Raw genomic sequence first — 25374 nt, 5'->3', positions numbered from 1 at the left:
AACGCGCCGGCACAAATGGTACTGATTCTCCGACTCCCATCTCCGAGATGCGTGATAATGTGCACGGTTAATTCGGTTTTTAATTGTGGAAAAATGTAGACGACAGCGATTTCTTTAAAGAAAAAAGCCTGCAAAACAATAATATATGAATAAAACATGTATACCAGGTAGCCAATTAACACTTCACCAGGTAAGATCCTAGTTTTGAAGATGGATGCCTCTGAAATGATGCAGTACATCAGTGTATTCCCACCTTTTATGATAACACACATCTGGTGGTTTCTGTTATGTGAATATGGGTCACTGTCAAGTTATTAATAGTACAGAGTACAAGACAAAAGGGTACACGGTCACCTTCGACACTGAGATGTGCTGTCATCTGAAAAATAATCATTTAAAAGGGGGAGGGGCGGAACACATATTTAGAAACTTCCATACAACAAGCTAGTGTCAGAATCCATACGTGGAGAAAATTTGATCTGAGAAAAAATTAGCTTTTATTCTCTTACACTCTAATTACCCCTCTCCAGAAGTTTTGAGTATTTTCAATGTACAAAAACTTCCAAAAGGGGCTCATGGAATAACTGTACAAGATGGGCACGAACATCAGTCCTTCAAGTTTCCATGGATCTGGATTTCAGTACGGGCTGCCGTTTAAACAAAATACAGGGCGAAATTTAACAGCCGCGCCGTGAGATTTACCTGGCTCAAACACGCCTCGCGAGATCTAATGGGATCTCATAAGCGTTGCGTCGCGATCTGGATCCTGCCCACAATGAGCAGGATCCAGGTCAGGATGATCTGGATATTAAAGTGCCGCACTAAGTAGCACTTCGATATGCACTTGCCGGAGTTACGCAAGGTGCAGAATCTAAGCCCCATGCCTTGGAGACCCAGAGCGAGCGCTGGTTAGCACTGTTCTCCACAAACAGGGACCAGGTGTACCGGCACTTTGGGGGGGGGGGGGGGGGGGGGGGGGGGGTATACCAGGAGATGTAGGGGAGGGGAGCCTGGGCTCTGAGAAAGGTGGTACCCTGGCACCCCAGATTCCACCCAGGCACCTTGGCACTGCAAACCTGGCAGTGCCATTGCAGGAAATGGGATTACGTGCAGCCTAGGCGGGGTGCGTTCCCAGCTGAGGCACCAAAATGAAACAAACAAACAAAGAACAAAGAAAAGTACAGCACAGGAACAGGCCCTTCGGCCTTCCAAGCCGCTGCCGACCATGCTGCCCGTCTAAACTAAAATCTTCTACACTTCCGGCGTCCATATTCCTCTATTCCCATCCTATTCATGTATTTGTCAAGATGCCCCTTAAACGTCACTATCGTCCCTGTTTCCACCACCTCCTCCGGGAGCTAGTTCCAGGCACCCACTACCCTCTGTAAAAAAAAAAACTTGCCTTGTACATCTCCTCTAAACCTTGCCCCTCACACCTTAAACCTATGCCCCCTAGTAATTGATCCCTCTACCCTGGGAAAAAGTCTCTGACTATCCACCCTGTCCACACCTCTCATAATTTTGTAGACCTCTATCAGTTCGCCCCTCAACTTCCGTCGTTCCAGTAAGAACAAACCAAATTTATTCAACCTCTCCTCTTAGCTAATGCCCTCCATACCAGGCAACATCCGTAAATCTTTTCTTCGAGAGCCTCCACATCCTTCTGGTAGTGTGGCGACCAGAATTGAACACTATGGGCGGGATTCTCCCCTAACTGGCGGGGCAGGCCGTACCGGCGCCAAGGAGTGGCGTGAACCATTCTGGGCTTCGGGCCGCCCGGAAGATGCGGGTTCAGGGGCTAGGCCGGCGAAGGGCTTGGCACCACGGCAACCAGCGCCGAAGGGCCTCTGCCGACCAGCGGAGCGGCAACGTGTGCTGGCGTCATCCCAGCACATGCGCAGGGGGGTTCTTCTCCACGCCGGCCATGGTGGAGGTTGACAGCAGCCGGCGCAGAGGGAAAGAGTGCCCCCACGGCACAGGCCCTTCCACAGATCGGTGGGCCCTGGTTGTGGGTCAGGCCACCGTGGGGGCACCCCCTAGGGCCAGATCCCTGCCCCCCCCCCCCCCCCCCCCCCCCGAGGACTCCACAGGCCACCCAGGTCTCACCGGTGCGGACCTGGTTTGATTTACGCCGGTGGGACCGGCCTAAAACGGGCGGCCGCTCGGCCTATCACAGCGCGGAGAATCGCCGGGGGGGGGGGGGGGGGCTGCTGCCAACGGCCCCCGACCGGCGCGACACGATCCCCGCCCCCGCCGGGGCAGCCGACGTCGGGGCAGAATTCACGGCGCCCCCCGCCGATTCTCCGGTCCGGTGGGGGGTTGGGGCGGTGCGGCCTAATTAAGGTTCCATAAAACTGCAACATGACTTGCCAATTTTTAAACTCAATGCCCCAGTTAATGAAGGCAAGCATGTTGTATGCCTTCTCGACTACCTTCTCTACCTGCATTGCCACTTTCAATGACCTGTGCATCTGTACACCCAGATCCCTCTGCCTATCAATACTCTTGAGGGTTCTACCATTTACTGTATATTCCTGACCTGTATTAGACTTTCCAAAATGCATTACCTCATATTTGTCCGGATTAAATTCCATCTGCCATCTCTCCGCCCAAGTCTCCAAACGATCTAAATTCTGCTGTATCCTCTTGACAGTCCTCATCACCAATTCCACCAACCTTTGTGTCGTCCACAAACTTACTAGTCAGACCAGTTACATTTTCCTCCAAATCATTTATATATACTATGAACAGCAAAGGTCCAAGAACTGATCCCTGTGGAACACCACTGGTCACAGCCCCCCAATCAGAAAAGCACCCTTCCATTGCTACTCTCTGCCTTCTATGACCTAGTCAGTTCTGTATCCACCTTGCCAGCTCACCTCTGATCCCGTGTGACTTCACCTTTTGTACCAGTCTGCCATGAGGGACCTTGTCAAAGGCCTTACTGAAGTCCATATAGACAACATCCACTGCCCTACCTGCATCAACCACCTTTGTGACCTCCTCGAAAAACTCTATCAAGTTAGTGAGACACAATCTCCCCTTCACAAAACCTGTCTCTCGCTAATACGTCCACTTGCTTCCAAATGTGAGTAGATCCTGTCTTGAAGAATTTTCTCCAGTAATTCCCCTACCACTGACGTAAGGCTCACCGGCCCGTAGTTCCCTGGATTATCCTTGCGACTCTTCTTAAACAGAGGAACAACATTGGCCATTCTCCAGTCCTCCGGGACATGGCCTGAAGAAACAGGGTCCCGTTAGATGGCGAGGTCTTTATCGGCGCTGCAAGCGGCAGGAAACACCCGACCAAACGTTCTCGACACGGGACTCTGTTTTATTTCCGTTAAATCAAGCCCATAATTTTGAAGCAACCCAAATTAATACTGCACTGTGATATTCCAGGCCTCCAATTAAGGAAGCTCAAGAGGTAATGGGCCTTCTGCACTTAAGTATTTAATCCTGACTTAAGCTGTAACTTCTTCTGTCCAGTCAATAATTTACTTGAAGACTGTTGTGCCAACTGTTCTGTTCTGGGGACATTATCTGTCTGAATTGCAGCTAAGAATTTCATCAGTAGTGCATGACATCTCCTGCAGGTCACTTGCTATTATTACAGTTCTTCCTATAAAAATATGCTGATTCTGATTCATGCTAACATGCTGTCATGTTTGACAGCAAAACCCAATTTAGCCATCCTCACCAGGTGTCAGGGAGGGGGAAAAAATCAAATTCAGATTCAATCCACCTGTATGTGCACTGGTAAAAATGATTTGGCTGCCACAAAATAACACTGTTAACATTCCGAACATTCAGTATCGCAACAGGTACCACATCGGACTGTTGAGCAAAATTCAAAACGTGTAGCACCTGCAAGTTGAGCAAAGTACTCCACAATAAGTATGAATAATTGGCCTATTAGCCATGTAAATTAGTACAACCCAAATTAACTATCAGTGTGCGACTATTCCCAAGTTACTTTACAATGCATTGTTTCTTATATAACTTTCTTTGGCCTTCGTGCTGCTGGAACAGAATCCATGCTGCTTTTCAACATTAACCATCGCAAAGTGAGGTTAGGGTTTAATGGAGTCAAAGGAATAAGTGACAATCAATTGGAAGGGAAGGAAAGGAATCGAGATCAGAAAAATAATGCAACAAAGTGTTTTTGTGTTTTACTAGTTACACATAGTAACTAAAACATTACAGCAAAGATGGGGGCACTAGGGTCAGGATGTTCCCATGGGCTTTGGGACCCTGGCATATGGAGAAACCGTCATTAGCAGTGATTTTCCCCAAATTACCAATTAGCGGCCAGAGGGCGGACTTGCTGTACAATTAAAGACAGCTGGTAGGCTCGTGAAGCTGAAGGGCCAAGAGGAAGCTTTCCAGCATTGAAGAAGCAGTGGGATGTCCTTACAGGTGGTGAGAGAAGAGGCGACCTCAAGATAATTCAATACAAAATAGAATCAGCAGGTAGGCCACCATAGTGAAGCCAGGTAGGTGGGGAGGGCTCCAATGTCTGCCTGGAGTGCTGCCACCACCATACTGCAAACCGCAACCTCCCCTCACCGACTTAAAAGTGGCCTTTTAAGTAACTCAATTGGCTATTTGCCACTTGCCAGCAGGTAGTCCTGATGCCCCATATTCTAACTCTGGGAAAATGGGATGGGGGCATAATGATGCCAACAGTGTGAATTTTCATGCCCACTCGTGTCTGTGCTTGGCCCCCATCAGGGGTTGAAATCTTACCCCAGAGGGCATTCCAGACAGCTAGAGGATAAATGCACCTACACAAAAACTAAATTAAAACTGAATTGTCAGAGAAGCCATATTTACCCTGTAATTTTTCAGTGTCATGAGCAACAAAATCCTGTTTTCTAGGTTTTATTTGATTTAACAAGTTAATGTAAAGAATCAATGAGAAAATTAACAGATTAATTTGCATTCATTCATATAACAATGTAACCTGGGGCATTCGTCGAATCATAGAATTTACAGTGCAGAAGGAGGCCATTCAGCCCATCAAGTCTTGGAAAGAGCACCTTACCCAAGCACACACCTCCACCCTATCCCTGCAAACCAATAACCCCACCTAACCTTTTTGGATACTAAGGGCAATTTAGCATGGCCAATCCACTTAACCTGCACGTCTTTGGACTGTGGGAGGAAACCGGAGCACCCGGAGGAAACCCACGCAGTCACGGGGAGAACGTGCAGACTCCACGCAGACAGTGACCCAAGCCCGGAATCAAATCTGGGACCCTGGCGCTGTGAAGCAACAGAGCAAACCACTGTGCTACCGTGCCACCCTTTGAATTTGAAGGAGCGTTGCTTTAAATGGAAATAAACTTAAAAGGCCTGAGGAAAAGTAGGGCATTTTATTAGAATTAAATTTTGCTAGGACGAACATGAAGAGACAATAGAAAATAAAGACCACAATTCTCTAGGGAGTGCAAGAACAGAGAGACCTGAGCATATATATTGAAAAATTGTTCAAGGTGGCAAGGCAGGTTGAGAAAGATGGTTCAAAAGGTGTACGGAGCCACAGGCTTTATTAAAAGAAGCACAATGTACAAAAGCAATGAAGTTACGATGGGCATTTATGAGCATAGGTTCAGCCCGTCTCCAAATCTGGGCACTACACTTCAGGAAGGACGTGAAGGCTTAAGAGGAAGTGCAGAAATGTTTATAAGAATGGCACCAGGTTTGCAGAATTCAGTTAGGTGGATAGACTGGGACAAAGACAAGGTTGTCCTGCTTGGAGAAGAAGAGGTTGTGAAGAAATTTGATAGTCAAAATCATGAGGCGAGGAGACAGGGTAGATAGCGAGAAACTGTTCCCATTGTTGGAAGGGTCGGGAACCATGGGACACCAATTTAAGGTGGTTAATTAATGGCAACATAAGGAAAAACTTTTTTATGCAGCTGGAATGCACTACCGAAAAGTGTTATGAAGGCAGAAACAACTAGGCCTTTCAAAAGGGAATTGGATAAGCATCTGAGGAGAAAAGGTTTTAACAGGACTTTGGGGAAAGGGCAGGGAAGTGGCACTAACTGAATTGCTCTTGGAGAGAGCCAGTACAGACATGACATGCTGTAACCATTTTATGATTCTATTCTAAAAAAATTTTTTAAATCCTCCCTCATGTCACTCTAATTCTATGAAATAGCAAAACGTAAAAGTAAAGTCGCCATAGTCCCAGATGACTTTAGGCTACTTTCCCCTTTTGAGTTGGAGAGCTGACCCGTGGTGATTTAACCTGAGGATTACCGCACCTCAGACACGGGGGAAGGTTGAGGAGGTGGGGCCCGAATGAATAACCTGGAATTGAACCCAGAACATGCTGGCCTTGTTCTGCATCACAAACCCAGCCCAGGTCATCCTCGACCCTGAGGGACTGCCCAAGAAGCATCACAAACCAGCTGTCCAGCCAACAGAGCTAAATCGGCCCGTAACAATGGTGCCCAATGTGGAGAGATCACATGATGTAAATGCAGAAATGATATACAAACATACAGGATAACAAAATTACGGGTTAAAACAAATTAGATCAGTTTAGTTCACTGATAATAATCTGCATGCTCACAAAATACAGTCCTGCTGTATTTACTGTGAATTCTGTTGAATTGCACAATTCCAACATACATTCCATTTGTTTTCTGTATCTAACACTGTCAATTGTGTATCAAAGTTAAAGTTGCATCCATAATTATATGAATTAAAAAATAAAATCTTAAGCTATTCGCAAAAGAAAATGGGCAGGTTTTGGTCACAGAGACCTAGTCCTCGGGTTTTCCCCCTTTGCCAGTTTTCATTGGGGTTTCCCCTCTCAACATATTTCCAGCATGTCTGACCTCATTGACCCAACTTGCCCCATTCAAATCTTTCTAGTCATAGACCAGCCCTATTGATCCTGGCCTGAAAACTGACCCAGCCCTTGAGTTGCTCTCGTTCTATCTCCAACTTTGCTCTTCCGTGATTCACAAAACTTAAAATTGATCCAAAAAACTTGTGGAATCCCAATTTAATGGATGCACTATAAGAAAAGCCTTAGAATTAATTTTAACATAAACACTTCTGGATGGAAACTGACAGGACCACGTGAGCACCCAATTTTACACTCCAGTGACCGCAATTGACATTGCCTTTTTGTTTTTTCTCTTCTAAGGAGATTTTCATCCAATTTGTTAATCTTCACCTAATTACATGCTCAATGTTCTTCAACAGATTCCTTGCCAAAGACTCCTGAAAACCAATGTACACCACCTCTACCCATCTACATCTGCTAGCTCTTCAAAGGATTGTCTCAGATCTGTTACATATGCTTTTCCTTGCTAAAATATCTAGTGGTTCCTTCTTTTTTCTCTGCATCTAGATATTTAGTAATTGCATTTTAATTGAAGATTTCAAAGTTTTAATTGCCACAGTTCAGAGTTCCCTCTTAGCAATGTGTCTGTGCACCCACGCAACAGTCCATCAGGGGTGGTGTACTTAATTATTACAGACGCGCACACCCTGATGGTTAAGTGAGGTTTACCACCACTCTAGCCAATGAGCAAAGAATTGGTAGACTCTTCCAAGACAGGAAATGAACAGATGAGAGTCAAATCAGATGTGATTAATCAGTTGGAATTAACAGTTGAAATTGACTCACGTCAGATCCTGAAGCTATGTCAACACTTGTCTTTCTTGCAGCCTGCTCCCCGCCTCCCGCTCACTGCCTTCCTCCCTGACCCTCCTGTTTGGGAGTCCCTCATGCTCCTTCCTCGCACTGCCTTCTTCCAAGTCCATGCTCACAGTGAGAGGCCTGGAGAGGAAGGCCACGAGCTGGGGGGAGGCAGCAAACAGGAGGGGTGGAGTGGGAAGCGGGAAGTCGGGAGAGGCAGCAGGCTGGGAAGCAGCAAGCAGGAGTGGAGTTGAAAAAATAACCCGAGTTAGCAAGTTACAGGAGAACATTTGGGGTGGATAACACCACTAACCTAGTGATTCTGCTGCAGCTGGTTTTGTAGAATGAATAATCCCAAAGACATTGAACACGCGAGGTGTGATGAAATTCAAATACTTGCCTTTAGTTCGTAGGTGGGGATCTGTGGTTCCCGGCGAACTTCGGGCCTCCTGCACTTACGGCAGCTAGGAACTTGACACACATGTGCAGTTCGAGATTTTTACTTTCTTCAGGTCAGGGACCTGACCTGCCTGCTCAGAAAGAAACAGACCAGCGCAGAAGTGCAGGCCAGATGACCTGAGTCTGAGAACTATTATCTGGAGTGTGTCCCAGGAAGCAGGGCATGGGAAGGGGGCAGGGAGAAAGTCCCAAACAGGAAGGGGGACAGGGTGAGGTCCCGTAAGTGAAGTTCAATAAAGGAGCGTGTAATAGGCCATAGAAAGAGCTGCAGGGAGCAGGCTTTGAATGAAGTGGGCACAAGAGGAGCCCTGACGAACTGAGAAGGCAGCTGAAGGTGGGCCGTTGGGGCAAAGATACCCCTTTGGCGCAGTGGTGTTCTGCTTGGCACAGCTAAAGATTTGAAATTGGGCTTGGAGTGTGAAGCTAGAGAGTACGCAAAGATCCAGGGCAAAGGAATCTCGGAAGGCGAGGCTGAAACTCTGCAGGGTGCGTCACTGTTGAAGGCATTCAAGTGGGGCAACTTTTGAAGAGAATTCCAACATTCGATCTTCAAATGTGGAAATGGGAAACCCTTGTAAGAAGGACAGAAGTTTTGGTGAGGTTGGTTGTCTCGCAATGTGGCAAATGTGAGACTTCCGGTAACGGCGGGCTGAAGGCGGCCGCACAATGGAGGGCTCCCGGTCGGCAACGGCATTTTCGGGGCTTTAAGCCCGGTCCCAGGGTCCGCGGAGGCGGCAGAAGAAGGGAGAAGGCACGGAGGAGGCACAGTGAAGACACAGGAGGAAAAAAGGCACAGAGAAAAATGTCGAGGGTGAGCAAAAAAACGGCCGAAAAAAGAACAGCTGGAGGTCCGTCGGGGAGTGGAAAGGTCACCGCGGGGTCACCAGGAAAAATGGAGGCTGGAGCACCAGGGAAGGCCGCACTGCTTACGGTTGAAGAAATAACTAAGGTGATGGCTGCGGAATTTGAAAAGCAGTTGGCGCAGATTGCGAAATGCATGGAGACGGTGAGGAAGGAGATGAGGGAGGTTTTGAGTGTGCTGGTGGAGGAGGCGGTTTCCCCGGTGAGGACGGAGGTGGCGAGCGCAGTGGCGGAGGTGCGAGAGCAAGGGGAGGCGCTGAAGGAAGTGGAGGAGACGTTATTGCAGCACGGTGATCAACTTGCCTCGATGGGGAAAGAGATGCGGAAGGTGATGGATACTAACAAGGATCTGCGAGGAAAAATGGAAGACCTGGAAAACAGATCCAGGCGACAGAATTTGAGGATTGTGGGGCTGCCCGAAGGAGTTGAAGGACCGAAGCCGACTGAGTACTTTGCCGCGATGCTGGCAAAACTATTGGGGGAGGGGGAGGATTCCTCCCAATATGAACTGGATCGGGCTCATCGGTCGTGAAGGCCTATATCAAAGGCGAGTGAGCCGCCAAGGGCAGTGACTCTGTGCTACTATAGGTACAGGGTGAAGGAGAAGGTCCTGAGCTGGGCCAAGCAGAAGCGGGTGGTGCAGTGGGCTGGAGCTGGTATACGTGTATACCAGGACTTTACGGTGGAGCTGGCAAGGAGGCGGGCTGCCTACAACCGGGTGAAGAGGGCACTGTACATTAGCAAGGTGCGGTGCGGCATTGTATATCCAGCGAAGCTGAGGGTGACTTACAAGCTCAGGGACATTTATTTTGGAACGGCGGAAGCAGCGGAGGAGTTTGCAAAAGCAGAAGGACTGTGGCAGAACTGACAAATTGAGGAATGGCCATGTGCCGATGTAACCTCATGACTGTATTTTCTTCTTTTTTGTATCACTGCGCGCGGGTGTAGAGATTAAAGGAGCCAATGTGGTATATATTTGGACAAGGGAAGGGACGGGACTTTCACTCGAAATGAGAGTTCTTTGGGGTGTAGGTGGATATGCGGGGTTTGTGTGCTAAAAGGGGATCTCTGGGCTGTCCTAGGCCGGGCAAGTGGGAAAGGGACCCGGGCGGGGGCCTCCGCGCTGGCCGGTTTAAGCCGGCCAGTGAACGGGAGTGAGGTGGGGGAGGGGCTGCGGCCATCGGAGCCTGGCAGAACAGGGTCCGAGTGGTCTAGCCAGGGTGGAAAGTTGGGGGGAAGGAACCGAGGTTGGGAGGAGGAGTTTTACAAGAGGCAGTGGACAGGCGGAGCTGGAGACCTGCGGTGGGGGGGGTGGGGGAGAGCTGTGTAAGATTAAGGGTGACTACGGGTAATCCCAGATTCCTTTTTGCCATTTGTTTATGTAAACATGCGGGTTAAGGTTTGGGGGTTGGTGGGTAGATGGGATCGTTGTTATTATGGGGACTGACATATCTTGCTGATTATTGTTTATTGTTGATGGATGTAAATGTGGGAGAAAATGTGAAAAAGGAGAATAATTTAAAAAAAATAAAATAAAAAAAACGTGGCAAATGTCTGGGTGGTTTGTTGAGACATCCATGGAATCTGTTTTGTTTGCATCTGTCATCTATTGTGTAGTGTGGTGTGCCTGACTACAGTTCGCCTGTTAATTCATATGTACCTCATACTTACCTGAATGTTGACGTACAAGATAGATTTTGTAAATTGTTTAATATTTCTGAATTGTAAAGTTGATTTTTGTTTGTCCCAAAATCATACAATCTTGCAACTTTATTCACTTAGTAAGCGTTTTGACTCTCAAACTTTAAACAATATGTTATCGATAATAATTAGATCTCTCTCTTTCCTCCCACTGCCTCCCCCCGATCATGTCCCGAGGTCCAGCCAGGGATCACGGGTGGCCTGGTAGCACAGTGGTTAACACTGTTGCTTCACAGCTCCAGGGTCCCAGGTTCGATTCCCGGCTTGGGTCACTGTGCGGAGTCTGCACGTTCTCCCCGTGTCTGGGTGGGTTTCCTCCAGGTGATCCGGTTTCCTCCCACAGTCCAAAGCTATGCAGGTTAGGTGGGTTGGCCATGCTAAATTGCCTTTAGTGTTCAAAAAGTTAGGTGGGGTTACTGGGTTACAGGGATAGGTGGAGGGTGCTTTTTCCAAAGGCCGGTGCAGACCCGATGGGCCGAATGGCCTCCTTCTGCACTGTAAATGCTATGAAATCTATAATCTATGGTCATTTGTGGACAAGCATCACACCGTTTCAATGGCTGGGGGTGGTATTTGTTCCTCCTCTTCCATACCAATGGTAACTTTAAAAAAAATGCAGGTTATTCTTGTTTCTACTGGTGGTGCACTTCTGTACATTATCTTGCTATTGGTGCACGTAAAATTCATTCTGCACATAGAACATTACAGCGCAGTACAGGCCCTTCGGCCCTCGATGTTGCGCCGACCTGTAAAACCACTCTAAAGCCCATCTACACTATTCCCTTATCGTCCATATGTCTATCCAATGACCATTTGAATGTCCCTAGTGAAGGCGAGTCCACTACTATTACAGGCAGGGCATTCCACACCCATACTACTCTCTGAGTAAAGAACATACCTCTGACATCTGTCCTACATCTATCTCCCCTCAATTTAAAGCTATGTCCCCTCGTGCTAGACATCACCATCCTAGGAAAAAGGCTCTCACTGCCCACCCTATCTAATCCTCTGATCATCTTGTATGCCTCAATTAAGTCACCTCTTAACCTTCTTCTCTCTAACGAAAACAGCCTCAAGTCCCTCAGCCTTCCCTCATAAGATCTTCCCTCCATACCAGGCAACATTTTGGTAAATCTCCTCTGCACCCTTTCCAATGCTTCCACATCCTTCCTATAATGCGGCGGCCAGAATTGCACGCAATACTCCAAATGCGGCCGCACCAGAGTTTTGTACAGCTGCAATATGACCTCATGGCTCCGAAACTCAATCCCTCTACCAATAAAAGCTAACACGCTGTACGCCTTCTTAACAACCCTCTCAACCTGGGTGGCAACTTTCAGGGATCTATGTACATGGACACCGAGATCTCTCTGCTCATCCACACTACCAAGAATCTTACCATTAGCCCAGTACTCTGTCTTCCTGTTATTCCTTCCAAAATGAATCACCTCACACTTTTCTGCATTAAACTCCATTTGCCACCTCTCAGCCCAGCGCTGCAGCTTATCTATGTCCCTTTGTAACTTGTAACATCCTTCCACACTGTCCACAACTGGAAGAAAAAATTTAGAGGGTACACTTTGTTAAACCTGTTTTTTGAAACTGGGCATTAAATTGGTCACTCTGCAGTCCTCCAGTACACACCACACTCAATGAAGCCTGGAATATAATTCTCCATTTCCTTCAGCACTTTTGGGTGTATCCATCAGGTCCTGGCAGTTTCCTCTTTTAGACCAGCTAACATCTCTATTTTCTCAGCCCACATTTAACCAATTCAAAAATTACCTCCTCTCCAACATTCTCCTTCATAACCACTGCAGCCAGTGCGTGTTAATTGTACCCTTGATTTCCATCTGTCCTCTGTCAAACTCGTTATCCTCTCCTCTCAAGTTGTCAACTTACATTCAACAACTTTTTAAAACGATATTTTCATTTCCCAAGATTCTCTCTTCCTTATTCATTATTGTCTCCCATAAGTCCTCCTCTTCAGTTTTAGTTTGCTTCAAAAGGTTTTATTTATCTAAAACATCAAGAAATGTGAATTGAACTGCATTTTTAATGGTTTGCATACATTTCTGGATGTTGATTTTCTCTTTCCACCTCACCCATGAACGATGCGATTTAAAAAAATGTAGGCCATTTTGCCTTTCGATGACAAATGTAGAACAGACGATACTGAATCAGCCATCCATATATCTCATTTTCTTTTCGACTGAAGTCAATAGAAATTAAAATCGGAAGTGATGATTAACAGGTGACGGATTCAATATTGCTCGTTTTACACTATCCCCAATATTAAAATTATCCCAATGGTTAGTCTCAAAATTTTCAAGTGGCGTTGGAAACAAAACATTGTGACTGATTGATTACAGGATCATTCAACCTAATGTTAATTGTCAGCTCCAAACAAAACATACAGAAAGCATAATCATCCACCTCTGAAGATAACCACCCCCCATGACACCTATTGAGAAAGATCCTGCTTCACTCCCCCAGAGAATTACTCCCCAAAGATACCCAATAAACAATCTTATTTCTCATTCCAATCCATCCACTGGCTTCCAATCCATTCCCTTCAAACCCCAATGGTTGAAGTCGTTGCTCACAGACTACCGCTATCCTATAATTTCCCATGCAAAGCAACGCCTCAAAATCATCCCCTCCTTGCCCCAACCAACCCCAATAGATTACCTTAGATTTCAGGATTAGCCTCTGCTTTCATCATGAAAGTAGCTTCATTTAGGCTTAAACTTTACAGGAAGAAAGCTCTTAGCAGCAACAGGAATGTATATTAGAGCCTCAAAGAGGTAAATGAAAAATGTTTGTTTTTGATTTTCTCTTTGAGTTCACTGCAACTCGGGACAATTCTCCGCTCATGGGAGAGCTCCGACAGAGGGTCCGCGCCAGGCCGCGAACGGAGCTCGATGCTTGTGTTCAACCCGGCACTGGATGCAATCGGGTCCATGCCCTCGCTGGGCGTGAACCTGATAAGCATGTTTAAATAAGCATTTAAATATGCTCAGCCCATTTCAAGCTGAGGTCTCCAGGCTCCCAGGATTCTCCACTACGCCGGCAGAGCAGATGTGATGACCAAGTTGGAGGCTCGGAGGCCATTGGAGCCCTAGGGTGGTCGGAGGTAGGGAAGGGCACCCGGGTGGCAGGTTGGCAGGGCCCCCTTCAGGCCAAGGGGACTTCGCCATGAAGGTTGGGAATCGAGATGGAGCCATGAAAGGAGGGGAGGAGAGGGGAGTTCCAGAAAGGCTGGGAGGGCCAGGAAGGGTTGGCGGGTGGGGGCAGGATTGGAGGGTGGAGGTGGGGCAGGAGGTCCAGGAAGGGACAGGGGGAAGGGCCCATGGAAGGCTGGGGATCCAGAAAATAGGGGGCCATGAGGCAACCTCATAGCGGGCTGACCCAGGGAAGGGCCACGGTGCCCCAAACCCAGCTATCCTGCAGTGAGGAACCTGCAATCTCACTTTGAGATTGGGGTTCCGTCAGAGGCTCCAGAAAAAGGACTTAAGCGTGGGAGAATTACAATGGGAATTGTGCCGGAACAGCCGGTGAGATTCGCACTGGTTTTCCTGCCCAAAATGAAAAGCAGTGCACCGTGCGCACTGTGGCTGATCGAAATCGGGAGACACCACTCCCGGGATCTACCTGGCTCGGAAACCCTCATGAGATCTAACGCGACCTCGCGAGATTGTGGGCGGAACCACTTTTTGGCAAAGCTGCATATTAGAGCGAGGAAACTAATCTCACTCTAATATGCAGTTTCACAAGGTGTTGGGGTCTATCCCCTTCACTCGGAGACCTCGGGCGACGCCATTCAGCACTGGTCCACACAAACGGGGACCAGACAGTACGGCACTCAAAGTGGTCTCCCGGAGAATCGAGGGCTCCCAGGTGCATGCCCTTTGTGCAGGGTGGTACCTTGGCACTATTGGTGCCACCTGGGCATCCTGGCATTGCCAGCTTGGCATTCTGGCAATGCCATCTGGATGCCAGCCTGGCACTTCCAAGCTGGCATTTTCTTGCACAGCAGCGATTTGGCCGAGTGTGCCCTGTGAGAGCGTTCCGGGGACCCCATCATAGTGAGTTGGGGTTGGGGAAGGTGGTCAGGGTCTGCGTCGGGGTCTTTAGAGATCGGGATACCATTTAAAAATGGTGTCCCGATCTCTCGATACAGTGAGGATTCCGGCGAGTGGAGCTCTTCAGTGCAGAAAACGGGGCTATGTGCAGCCTCGGCCGCACGTTCCCCGCTGAGGCCCCCTATCTAACCTGAGTGACGTTTGATAGCGTTGTGTTTCTCGGTGCTGCGAGCGCCAGGAAACACACGGCTAAACGTGCTCGCTATGGGACTTCATTCCCATTTAGTTAAATCGTGGCCTTGTAAATCATTTCTTGGGGAGAATTTTATACCTGCAAGTCTTGCAATTTTCTTTTCAGGGAAGCTAGAAGTACCCAAAGTTTTTTAAAAAATTATAAAATCCTAATTCAATATAAATTTAAATAAGAAGCAAATGTTTTTTGGAAAAATAATAAATTCTACCCATGTCACACTTTTTAATTGCAAAGAAATGCTTTGCATACCAAATGAATCACACACATAAAGAAAGGTATGTGGGCTGCATAATAGACTGAAGGGAAGGCTTACAAAGTACTTTATATGCAACTAAGTGTTCTAACCTGGGGCGCAGTACATTTTCTCTATGGCACTGCTGTCATAGGAATCGTCAACCTCACTCCATCTGCTGAAATACGTCAGTTGAATGTGTCCTAAAAACAAAATGACATGAGAAATCAAAACAATTTTTTCCTACATTTTCTGTAGAAGTGAACTGTAATTATTCTTTTGTAGCTAAAAAACAGTATCATTAAGAATAATGGCATCATTAAGCACTAGAGGCTATTACTGTGGGTGAATTCACTGCACTGGAAATGAGGCTTCAGACAGGAAATGAAGATACTAATTATAGGATAAAACGCCTACTCACTTAATTGGAAGCAAGTAAGCAACAGCAAAAGATATTAGGGGGAAAAATGCATTTGCAAAAGTTCCTGACCTTTGTCATTCAGCAAGACGTTGTTTGGGTTCAAATCGCGGCATATGATTCCTTCTCGATGAAGTGCATCAAGGGCCACAGCTATCTCTGCTGCCCAATACTGAATGGAGCTCTCTGGAATGTGGGCACTGGAAGCTTGCACAAAACTTTCTTCCAGCTCTTTAAACATGTGCGATATCAGCTTGTCCGCATCTGTTTTTGTGACAAAGTGGCTTTTGGTCTTTGCCTTTTCATTTAGGTCCTCAGAACGTGGGCCATCGTCTCGATCACAGCTATGTGTGTGTTCTCGGTGTGCCTGCTCTTCATCGGAAATATATTTTCCAATTGTATATTTTTCTTTTGTAGTTAGGGAAACTTCTTTGTGATCAGAATAAATTGAACAATCTTCACCAGAATCTGTACCATAAGGACTGACTCGGTGTTGCAGTTGAGGAATAGGACTCAGATTTCTATGAATGTGTTCCACGTCTGAGGAGCTACCGGATACAACAGTCATACATGACGGCATATTTTCAGCATGAGTAATGGAAAATATGGAACCAAATTCTTCTTTTTTCTCAAAATGCAGACTGGCACTGATTTGCTTGTATGGGTCTTGTTCCTTTCCATTCTCAGAAAGTTGCAGCTGTTGTGTTGAGATACTATCTACACCTGTGTCACAAGAGCCATCTTCCTTTGGTAAAACCTGTTTCAGTGAATTCACGCAATGATCAACATTATAATTAATTTGCAAAACATCCGGTTTCTCATAGTGTCTATTCTCTGAACTATCAATGTTAGTCGCACTGCATTTATCAGATAAAAGAAGTCCAGCTGCCTCGCCATCCTCTAAAACACCTGGCAAATTTACTAAGAGATCAGGCCTACCCTCCTCACAGCTGCTTGTATCTCCACCTGCTGCATCCTGAAAGGAGATAACTGGTACAGAATCATTTGCTGATCTTCTGCTGCAAGTGTCTGGGGCCAAAACTACAAGTGACTCCAGTTTAATGTCGCTTGTATCAAAACAGCTCTCGTTATTGTCCACTTCAGACACCAGATTAAAAATTGGTGCCGACTCTATTTTCGCAATTTGAATGTTTTCTGCTGGGTCAAGATTTACCAGTTCATTGGCACTATCCTTGCTATCGATTCGGAAAAATTCCATTGGACTATTTTTGGACAGACTTAGAGACTCCGAGGTTTTTGTTGGGCTGAAAACCTCAGTGCTAATGTCTTCTGTGAAGAACCGAAGCTCTTGGTTTGTAGCAGGGGAACAAAGGCTGTCGTTACTAAGAAGGGAATGTGACCGGGAGGTCACTCCCAGATCCGTGGAACTTCCAGGTACATCTTCACAAACTGTTGGAAAAGTTTCGGCAGTTAGGCGGTCAGGCTCTTTCTTCTCCTTTTCATATTCATGGCACAATGTCAGATAACTACTGGTGCACTCTTCGTCAACCACGTCAGATTCCGATGATGGCGATCCTAACAGTTCCTGTGAATTCTCCTGAGTATCTTCATCTGGGGCACTGCTATCATCCTGTGAACTTGAAGTCGGGTTACTCTTCACAGGTAGGCCCTGAAGCATATTTCCAAGGTCACTCCCCACCGAGCCCACACTGCTGTTCATGCCTTCTGTGCTCGACTGGCCCATGGTAAAATTACCGTGTACAGTGATTGATTTGGGACCATGCTTGTCCAAGTCATGAGATTCAAAACTTTCTTCGTAATTTGTCTGGAGAAATTTGCTTACATAAGACCACAGTTTACCACCTAAGTTCACAAAAAAAGATTAATTAGCAAAAATAAGAAAAACTTCAGACAACTTATTTTACAGAGGGTTTCTTGATTCACAATCTTTCAACGAATATCCCGCTTACTTAGAAACCGTAGGGCTTGTTTAATCTGTGCTGAAGGAGCAATTCACCCAGCATTCCACTCCCCCCCCACCCCCCTTGGACCCCTGTAAATTTCACCCTTTTGGAACTTTTTGTGTCTCACGTCCATTACAATCTATTGAAGAAGCTGATGCTCAGAAACGTTTGAAAGAATCACAGGTTCATGCACCTTTACACAAATCAACATCATTTATATATGAAATATAAGTGCAAGCAATGTGCTTACTTCAATTTTGTTAATGTATCGAAAATATTTTGTTGTGTAAAGCCTATTATTATCTGCTTCACTAAGGTACTAAAATCATACTGAGCATCTGCACAAATAATGGCAGCCCACACGAACATCCAGGGCTATTATGTTCAATTGTGTTTACTGTGCCAGATTGGAATGCAGGTATAAACTGGCAGCCTTTACTTAATACTCCTCTAAGTGCTTGAATTGTAATGATTTAATTACTACTTTAAACCCAAGTGCACATCACAGCTTCCAGCATATCAAACAGTTCTTTTGTAATAAGGTTTTGCTAAAACTAAAGATGTCATTCCAAATGTCCAGGTCCTCATGTGCAAAGTGCTTATAATATTTGGTAGTTTTATCGCAGGAGACATTGGTTTTCATTTTTTTTTTAAACTTCTATTTATTGCTTCAAAGCCTGTCTCCACATTCTCTTGGGAGAGCAGCATACACAAAACCAAGCACTTTTACCTGGAGCCGTTAAAGATGTTCTGACAATGGGTTGGAGCTTTCTTGAAAAATAACGGTTTGTTAATGATGCACACCGTTATTAACGTGCAAATTGGTCCTGGGTTCAGGGGATTAAAGGATACGGCTCGAGTTGCGAATCTTCAAAACTTGCTGCTGGCTGATTTACATCCCTCCGCTGTTTGTTGACAAACAACATCTTGCACTTAATCTCCCTATTATTTTTGCGAACTTTCTGAATTTCCAGATTAATTTGCTTTCAGTGGAAAACTGTATAGTCAAGTCTGACGATCTTAACGGTTTAACAATGTTATTATTAATGCAATACCAATCGACCTCTCTGGCTCAAAAAACTGAACAATTTAAACCTGCGAGTCTCGTTCCTTTAGGTAGGAAATTGCTCAAGGTTTTTAGAATGGCATTTTAAAAATTACCTTACTTTTCCTCTGTCTCGTTTCCCTCCCTCACTCAAAATTCCCCCCCCCCCCCGGATTGACTCTAATTCACCCTCCTGTGCCATCGTTCCTATTTTTTTCTCACTCCTTAAATCCCATTGCTGAAGGAGATGCACTGCTGGTCCCACCATTCATTGGTGTCCTAGATGAAAGTAGCTTTTGCTACTTCATTATCAGCTTGTACGTACAGCAAGTTACGGTGCAAAACAATATTCAGCTGAAAGGAGTAGAAAAAAGGTCTAATTAATGGAACAGCTGTGACGTGGCCCAGCCAGCAAATTGCAGCCTAAATGCTTTATAGTAGGAGATAGCACTTAACATTAGTTTTTCCTCCACTGACAAAAGGCCACTGTTACCATGAAGTTCTTTGTCTAAAAAGGCCGCTGTTACCATGAGGTTCTTTGTCTAACATGTTTGAACATAACAGTCCAACCTTGGAAAATTCAGCTCCAGAATATTTTTGCATTTGAATGTTAAACGGGGCTAGAATTCAAAACTGCATTCTGTGAATGGCGCTCCAGTACTCTACCAACAGCGTTAGCAAACTGTTCAAATTCAGGAATGATTTAATTCTATAATATGGCCAGAGTGTAAAACATTGTACTGGCTAACATAGATACATGACATGTAAACGCTTCTGTAAAGTGGATTTTGATCAAAACAGATTTGTATTAGGGGGGACACATGCATGAATACAGCTCCATTTACTGCAAGGAAAGCACTAGAGAGATTCATATTTGCCTCACGTTTTATACGTTGCTGTAATAGAGCGTCAGGAAAATACCTTGTGGTCAAAGTTTACACGAGGTGTACGATATAATGATAAAATTACTCTACGCGAGAAAAAAGATTAACAACAGACTTTCGGAGTCATCTGTGATACTGCTGTAAGACTTAGAGATTCTACTTGGTATTTCAGTCACAGAGTGCATTGGTCATAAATGGCTTGCATTTGGATCATAAAGGTTAAATATACAATTTAAATTTCAATATAAAACATACACTACCATACCAGTACTAATTTCTGCAGCATGGATGCCAAACACCACCCTACCGCCATTAAGCCCTGTGAAGTAATACTGCTGATCTGCAGAATTTCCACAGTAATTGCTGATTGGTGGTTCCATAATGGGCGTCAATGGAGGGTCTCCTTGCCGGTGTTGGTGGGTTTGGCATCCAAGCCATAGAGATTAGTATTGGTACAGTAATGCATATTTAATATCAAGTTCAAATACCCATAGTACACATGACTGAAGATCTGACAATCAGACAACACAAAACTCCCTTCAACATTCTAGTGTGTTATTTTGGGAGGGTGTAACCAAAATGCACTTACAATGTTCACACTGCGTGCATTTAATGAGCAATGCAATTGTAGGCCCAGGCCATTTTCACAAGAGTAAAAAGCTAAACCGAAAGCCTCCACAGGGAGCGAGGCACAACAACCGAGGAGATTTTGGTCCAATTATTCCACATTATTAAGTTTGGGGAGAATTGTTCTTTTGACATTCTGTTTGAATAAGGCACGTGCTTACTGGTGTGGAATAAATCACATTCTGACTGGGTCGGGTGTTTGGTATAATTTGGTGAGATTAATGCAGGGGAAATCGAAACCCTGGCCATTGTGGTGGCTGAAGTGATGAGGATACAAAATATTCTTGTCCTCCAGCATCAACATATCAATTCAACATAAATCCAAATTTTTTCTTCTTATTAGGTGATTACTCTGGATGGAATTTCACTCTATTTTAACGAGTGTTTACTTAGTGCCTGCATCAACAAATAATCAAGCGTTCTTTGTATACCGGTGGAATCCAACTTCACTGTGTAAACCCATTAAAGGAAATCTGGTTCCATTATTTTTATTTCAAGAAAGAGCTGGGGCAGTATTTTATGGTCCCCCACCGGTGGGTTTGAAGGTGCGGTGGGGTGGGTGCATGTAATGCCAGGACACAACCTACCCACCCATTTTGCATAGGGCACTGGAGGCCTCTGGTTGCCCACTCACTTACCCTTGTGCCTATTGAGGCCAACTAATGGCCAGTTAAAGACCTCATTCTGCTCCCCATTAGTACTTTACCCACAGTAGGGGAAGGCCCACCCCAGAAGGGTAGTACTCCAGCTTTTCCTGGTCAGATAAGGGTCGGGGTGTGAGGGGGTGGTGAAAACTCCTTTTGAGGTCCACTGTGCCAGAGGCATTCCTCTACAAGGTCACACGCCCCCTCACACCTCTTTGCTCCTCCTCTCTCCACCCCTGACCTCTCAAACCCCCCCCCCCCCAACATCCCCATCACCGTTTTCCCTCCTCAACTTGCCAGCCAGCATCCGCTGATATGGTGAACTCATCTGAAGTCCGGCCTCCTTTAGCCTCTCTCCTTCATGGACTGCCTGTAGTCCCAGAAATGTCCAGTGCTCGAACCTGGGGCTGCTGTAACTACAGAGCTGCCAACCAGAGTAACCAGCAGCTCTCTAGGATAGAACATATGGATGATAATGGCATAGTGTAGGTTAGATGGCTTTTGTTTCGGTGCAACATCGTGGGCCGAAGGGCCTGTACTGCGCTGTATCGTTCTATGTCTAACTTCCACCTGACTGATGGGAAGACGACCCCTTGCTCGCCAATTAGGGCTGAAAGGAGAGTTAAATGACTGCGGGGGCAGCCAGCATTTGCTGGAAGACATTTCACGCAAATTTTTCAGGTGGCAGGGCGGGAAAGCCCAACATTTGTAAATTCTTGCCGCTGACAGTTCATAAGTTGTCACAAGAATTGTGTAAGTAATGTAATTATTTTTCCCTAATTACAGTAAAACTTTTCCAGGACTTTGAATCATTTGAATGTTGCTCAAGGGTGGGATTTATTAAATAATTGAAAATAGGACAGGAAAGCCCTCCAAGCCTGTTCCATCATTCTATTAGCATTGGCTATTCTACAAATAAACTTTTACTTGCCTTTGTTCCACATCCCTCAATGCCCATAACTCACAAACATTTATCAATCTCAGGCTTAAAAATTCCAATCAACCTAGTACGCACAGCATTCAGGGGGCAGATTGATCAAATTGCATACATTTGAAAAATGTTTTTGTTTGTTTTCAGAACACTGTTATTACACTTGGGACGTTCTACCAAAGGCAATATCAGCCCTTGATGGAGTATGTTGCAATAATGGAAACATAGAATTCCTACAGTGCAGGAGGCCATTTGGCCCATCGGATCTGCACTGACCCACTGAAAGAACACCCTACCAAAGCCCACTCTCCCATCCTATCCCTGTAGCCCCACCTAACCTGCACATTTGTTTGGACACCGAGGTGCAATTTTAGCGTGGCCAGTCCACCTAACCTATACACCTTTGGACTGTGTCAGGAAACTGGAGGAATCTCACGCGGGTACTGGGAGAAGGTGCAAACTCCACACAGTCATCCAAGGCGCTGTGAGGCAGCAGTGCTAACCACTGTGCCGTCCTTGTGACAGCAATGTAGCTCATTCGCCATAAAATGCTTGGAAGATTTTTTTTTGTGGAAGAAATCTACAAAATTGAATGGCAAATTAAAAGTGAGCTCGCAAATCTTCTTAAATTTAATAAAAATAGAGACCAACACACACCTTCTGCATACTGCAGCAAAAGAAAGATGGAGTCTTCAGAGACGATTTGCTTCTTCAATTGCACCATGTTGGGCACACAGTGGGGAATGATGGTCTTTCTTTTCCTGCTGCACTCGCTGCTTTTCCTCAGACTCTGACAGAGAACAGAAAGGTCAGTTGTACTCTCTGCTGCTTTAGAACATGCTGTGCTCCGCACTTATCCACTACACTGATCTATTTGTGCTATTCTGTGCTTCAGAAAACCAGTTAGTCCTCTTCATCTTGTGCTCGGTGCCCCAAGCTCCCCAAGGCCTAACTGATGGTACTTGGCTGCTATCCAACACACTGAGGATGGCACTGAACAGCCATTAAAATCAATTACATGGGTCAACGTTTTTATTAGTCTCTCTCTCTCTCTCAACCAAGTCAGCAGAATAATACTTAGATTATTTTTCTCAGAACAAATGAAACAGAACATTACATAAAAAAATACACAGGCTATGATTAGTGTGAATTTTCAGGCTGCAGGCGGTGCTGCTGAAAATATTTCTCTCCTTGTTGGAGAGACTAGACCAGGGGACAGAGTTTAAAGATAAGGGGGTCTTCCCATTGAAGATGGAGGTGAGGATAATTTTCTTCTCCCGAGGGTTGTTAGGCCGTGGAAATTCTCTTCTTTAGAGAGCGGTAGATGCAGGGTCATTGAATATTTTTAAAGCCGAGTTAGATTGATTCTTTACTGACGAAGCAGTCAAAAGGCACAGTTGGTAGACAGGAAAGTGGAGGCCACTATCAGATCAATTATGATCATTTCAAATGAAGCAGCTGGCTCAAGCGGGAGAAGGGACTGTCCGTGCTCCTGATCTGTATGTTTGCATTAATATACAGAAAATCCCTACTTAAACACAATTCAATTAACACAAATTATACCGGGACGGTCACGGCCTTGATATTTGGGTTCACCTAAACAATGAGGTCTGAAGTGGCTCTGATATTGGGTCTTGGACTGGATTGTAATGGAGTTGACATGATGCAAAGGCCAGTGTAAAATCTACTCTCGAAACATTAGATAATTGGGTTTGGGCCGCCCTTGTGGGAGTGAGACAACAGTGGGGGTGCAGTGAGTCAAATTGCAGGGTCAGTGAACCTGGGAATGGATTTTCATACCTCCAACCGTGTCCTAGCAGGGGTGGGGGGGATTTCGAAATTATGGACATGACCCAATTCCACGATCCCCAACCTGATGCTTGCCGCCCCCAATTTTCACTGGGGCGTGCTAAGGGTTCCAGCGTATTGCCATGCCCGCTCCATGCAGACTCACTGCAAAATCATGTCCCTCCCACCCATCATTAATGGCCCGTCATGCCCTCCATGCTAACCCATGGCCCTTCCATGCCCATTCGCCCAGTATACACAGTACAGAACCAGTAACAATGGCATGGTGAAACAGCCCAGGTGGGAAAAGCATGACCCTCAGAAGAATTAGGTGTGGGAGGTTGCTTACACACCTGGACAGAACTGTTGACTTTGCGCGATTGACATTTTCATGCGGTTATAAGTTATTTTTCCCGTGATCTCTTTTGTCTGTGTTTCAATGTTGCACAAGATTAAGAAGTGTGAAGTGCTTAAAAGTTTATGTTATTAACACTTTTAATGGTCTGATGATTGACACGTTATCGGGTTGCATGGAACACAATTTTTTTTTAAAGAATTGTGGATGTTTGTTTTTCTCTGAGCAGTTTCACATATATTGTTATTATGTGGTTCATTGGTTCTGTACGTAATATATACTGGCTGAGTGAGCATGGAAAAGTTGGCTTTGCAGCTATAAGGGGGGAATGGGGGTGGGAGCACGAGCTGATATAGGGAGCAGATTTGTGAATGATGGGATGTGAGGGCTAGAGGGCATCAAATGTAACCAAACAAAGCCAAGCCCGCCTGCCTTGGCATTCAGCCACATCAGATTTGCTTCGGGGGAAGGTGGGCCCGACTTTGTTGGGTATATGCAGTTCTGCCAAGTCAGGACATTTCATGACTAGCCACCCATCTCAAATCCAGCCCCTGGAGTCGCAGGAGCCACAAGATCAATTTGGCTCAAAGAACCTGGTGCCAGGGGGTGGAGGTGAGATTTGGTTGGTGGTCCTGAAAACACGAATCAGGAGTTGAGATCAGGTCAGGGTCAAATGCATTGGCTAGAAAGTCCTAAATCATCAGGTCAACACCTAATTGGGATGGGACAAGAAGCCTGGAGTCACAAAGGTAAGATACTGGCAATTTAGGGCTGGGAGCATGTGAGATCAGAATTGTGAACGGTCAGGGGCCGTGGTCGGCACCAGGGTGGTAGTGGTCAGAAGTGATCTGGGTTGATGCCCCCAGCGCGAGTGGTTGGGAGTCGGATCAGAAGTGGTCAGAGGTTGAGACTAAGGCTGGAACTTTCCAGATGTTCATGCCGGCAGGATTTTCCTGTCCAGCCAATGGCACGTCCCCGCCGCAGGTTTTTGGCAGTTAAGTGTGTATTCAACGGGAAACCATGTTGACAACGGGTGGGACCAGAAGATCGCACCACTGGCCAATGACGGGCTGCCTCCACGGTCATGAAACAGACGGCGGGTTGTGCGGAAAATCCCTCCCTAACAGTGTGGAAGGTTGGGGGCGGTGACCAAAGGTTGAGGGTCTACCCAAGTGCCGCAAGGCGTCAGGATCAGGAACTCACCCACAATGTACAGGACCAAGCAGCACGCAAGTAGGCCTTAAACCTACTTACGGACTACTTATCAGGTATCTACAGACTGCCATGAGTCTATCGGCCTCCCCAAGGGTGGATTCAGAGCTAGATGTGTGGTCCATCAGGATCAGGCACAGCTGGATCGGAAAACAATGATCAGGCGTATGTGAAGCAACGCCATCAACTAGATGTAGTCCCATGGAGCCTACCGAATATTCTATTTGACTTAATAGACCAAAAATATTTTTAGCTTAAAGTTCTCCTCCGGGACTTGTGGTGGTGGTA

At 46.0% G+C, this 25374-nt stretch overlaps 1 protein-coding gene across 1 annotated transcript in view; it reads right to left on the bottom strand.

The window, feature by feature from the left end:
- rps6kc1 (ribosomal protein S6 kinase polypeptide 1) overlaps window positions 1-25374 on the bottom strand; it is a 225286-nt gene that overhangs the window by 25688 nt on the left and 174224 nt on the right. Inside the window, exons 11-13 of the mRNA XM_072508923.1 lie at window positions 22389-22521; window positions 15748-17499; window positions 15371-15460 (exon numbers count right to left, since the gene is read on the bottom strand). Coding sequence (XP_072365024.1) covers window positions 15371-15460; window positions 15748-17499; window positions 22389-22521 — 1975 coding nt within the window. The remainder of the gene's footprint in view (window positions 1-15370; window positions 15461-15747; window positions 17500-22388; window positions 22522-25374) is intronic.

This window comes from Scyliorhinus torazame, chromosome 1 (assembly GCF_047496885.1).
Source record: "Scyliorhinus torazame isolate Kashiwa2021f chromosome 1, sScyTor2.1, whole genome shotgun sequence".
NCBI classification, from domain to species: domain Eukaryota; kingdom Metazoa; phylum Chordata; class Chondrichthyes; order Carcharhiniformes; family Scyliorhinidae; genus Scyliorhinus; species Scyliorhinus torazame.
This window is presented reverse-complemented; position numbering and strand designations above follow the sequence as displayed.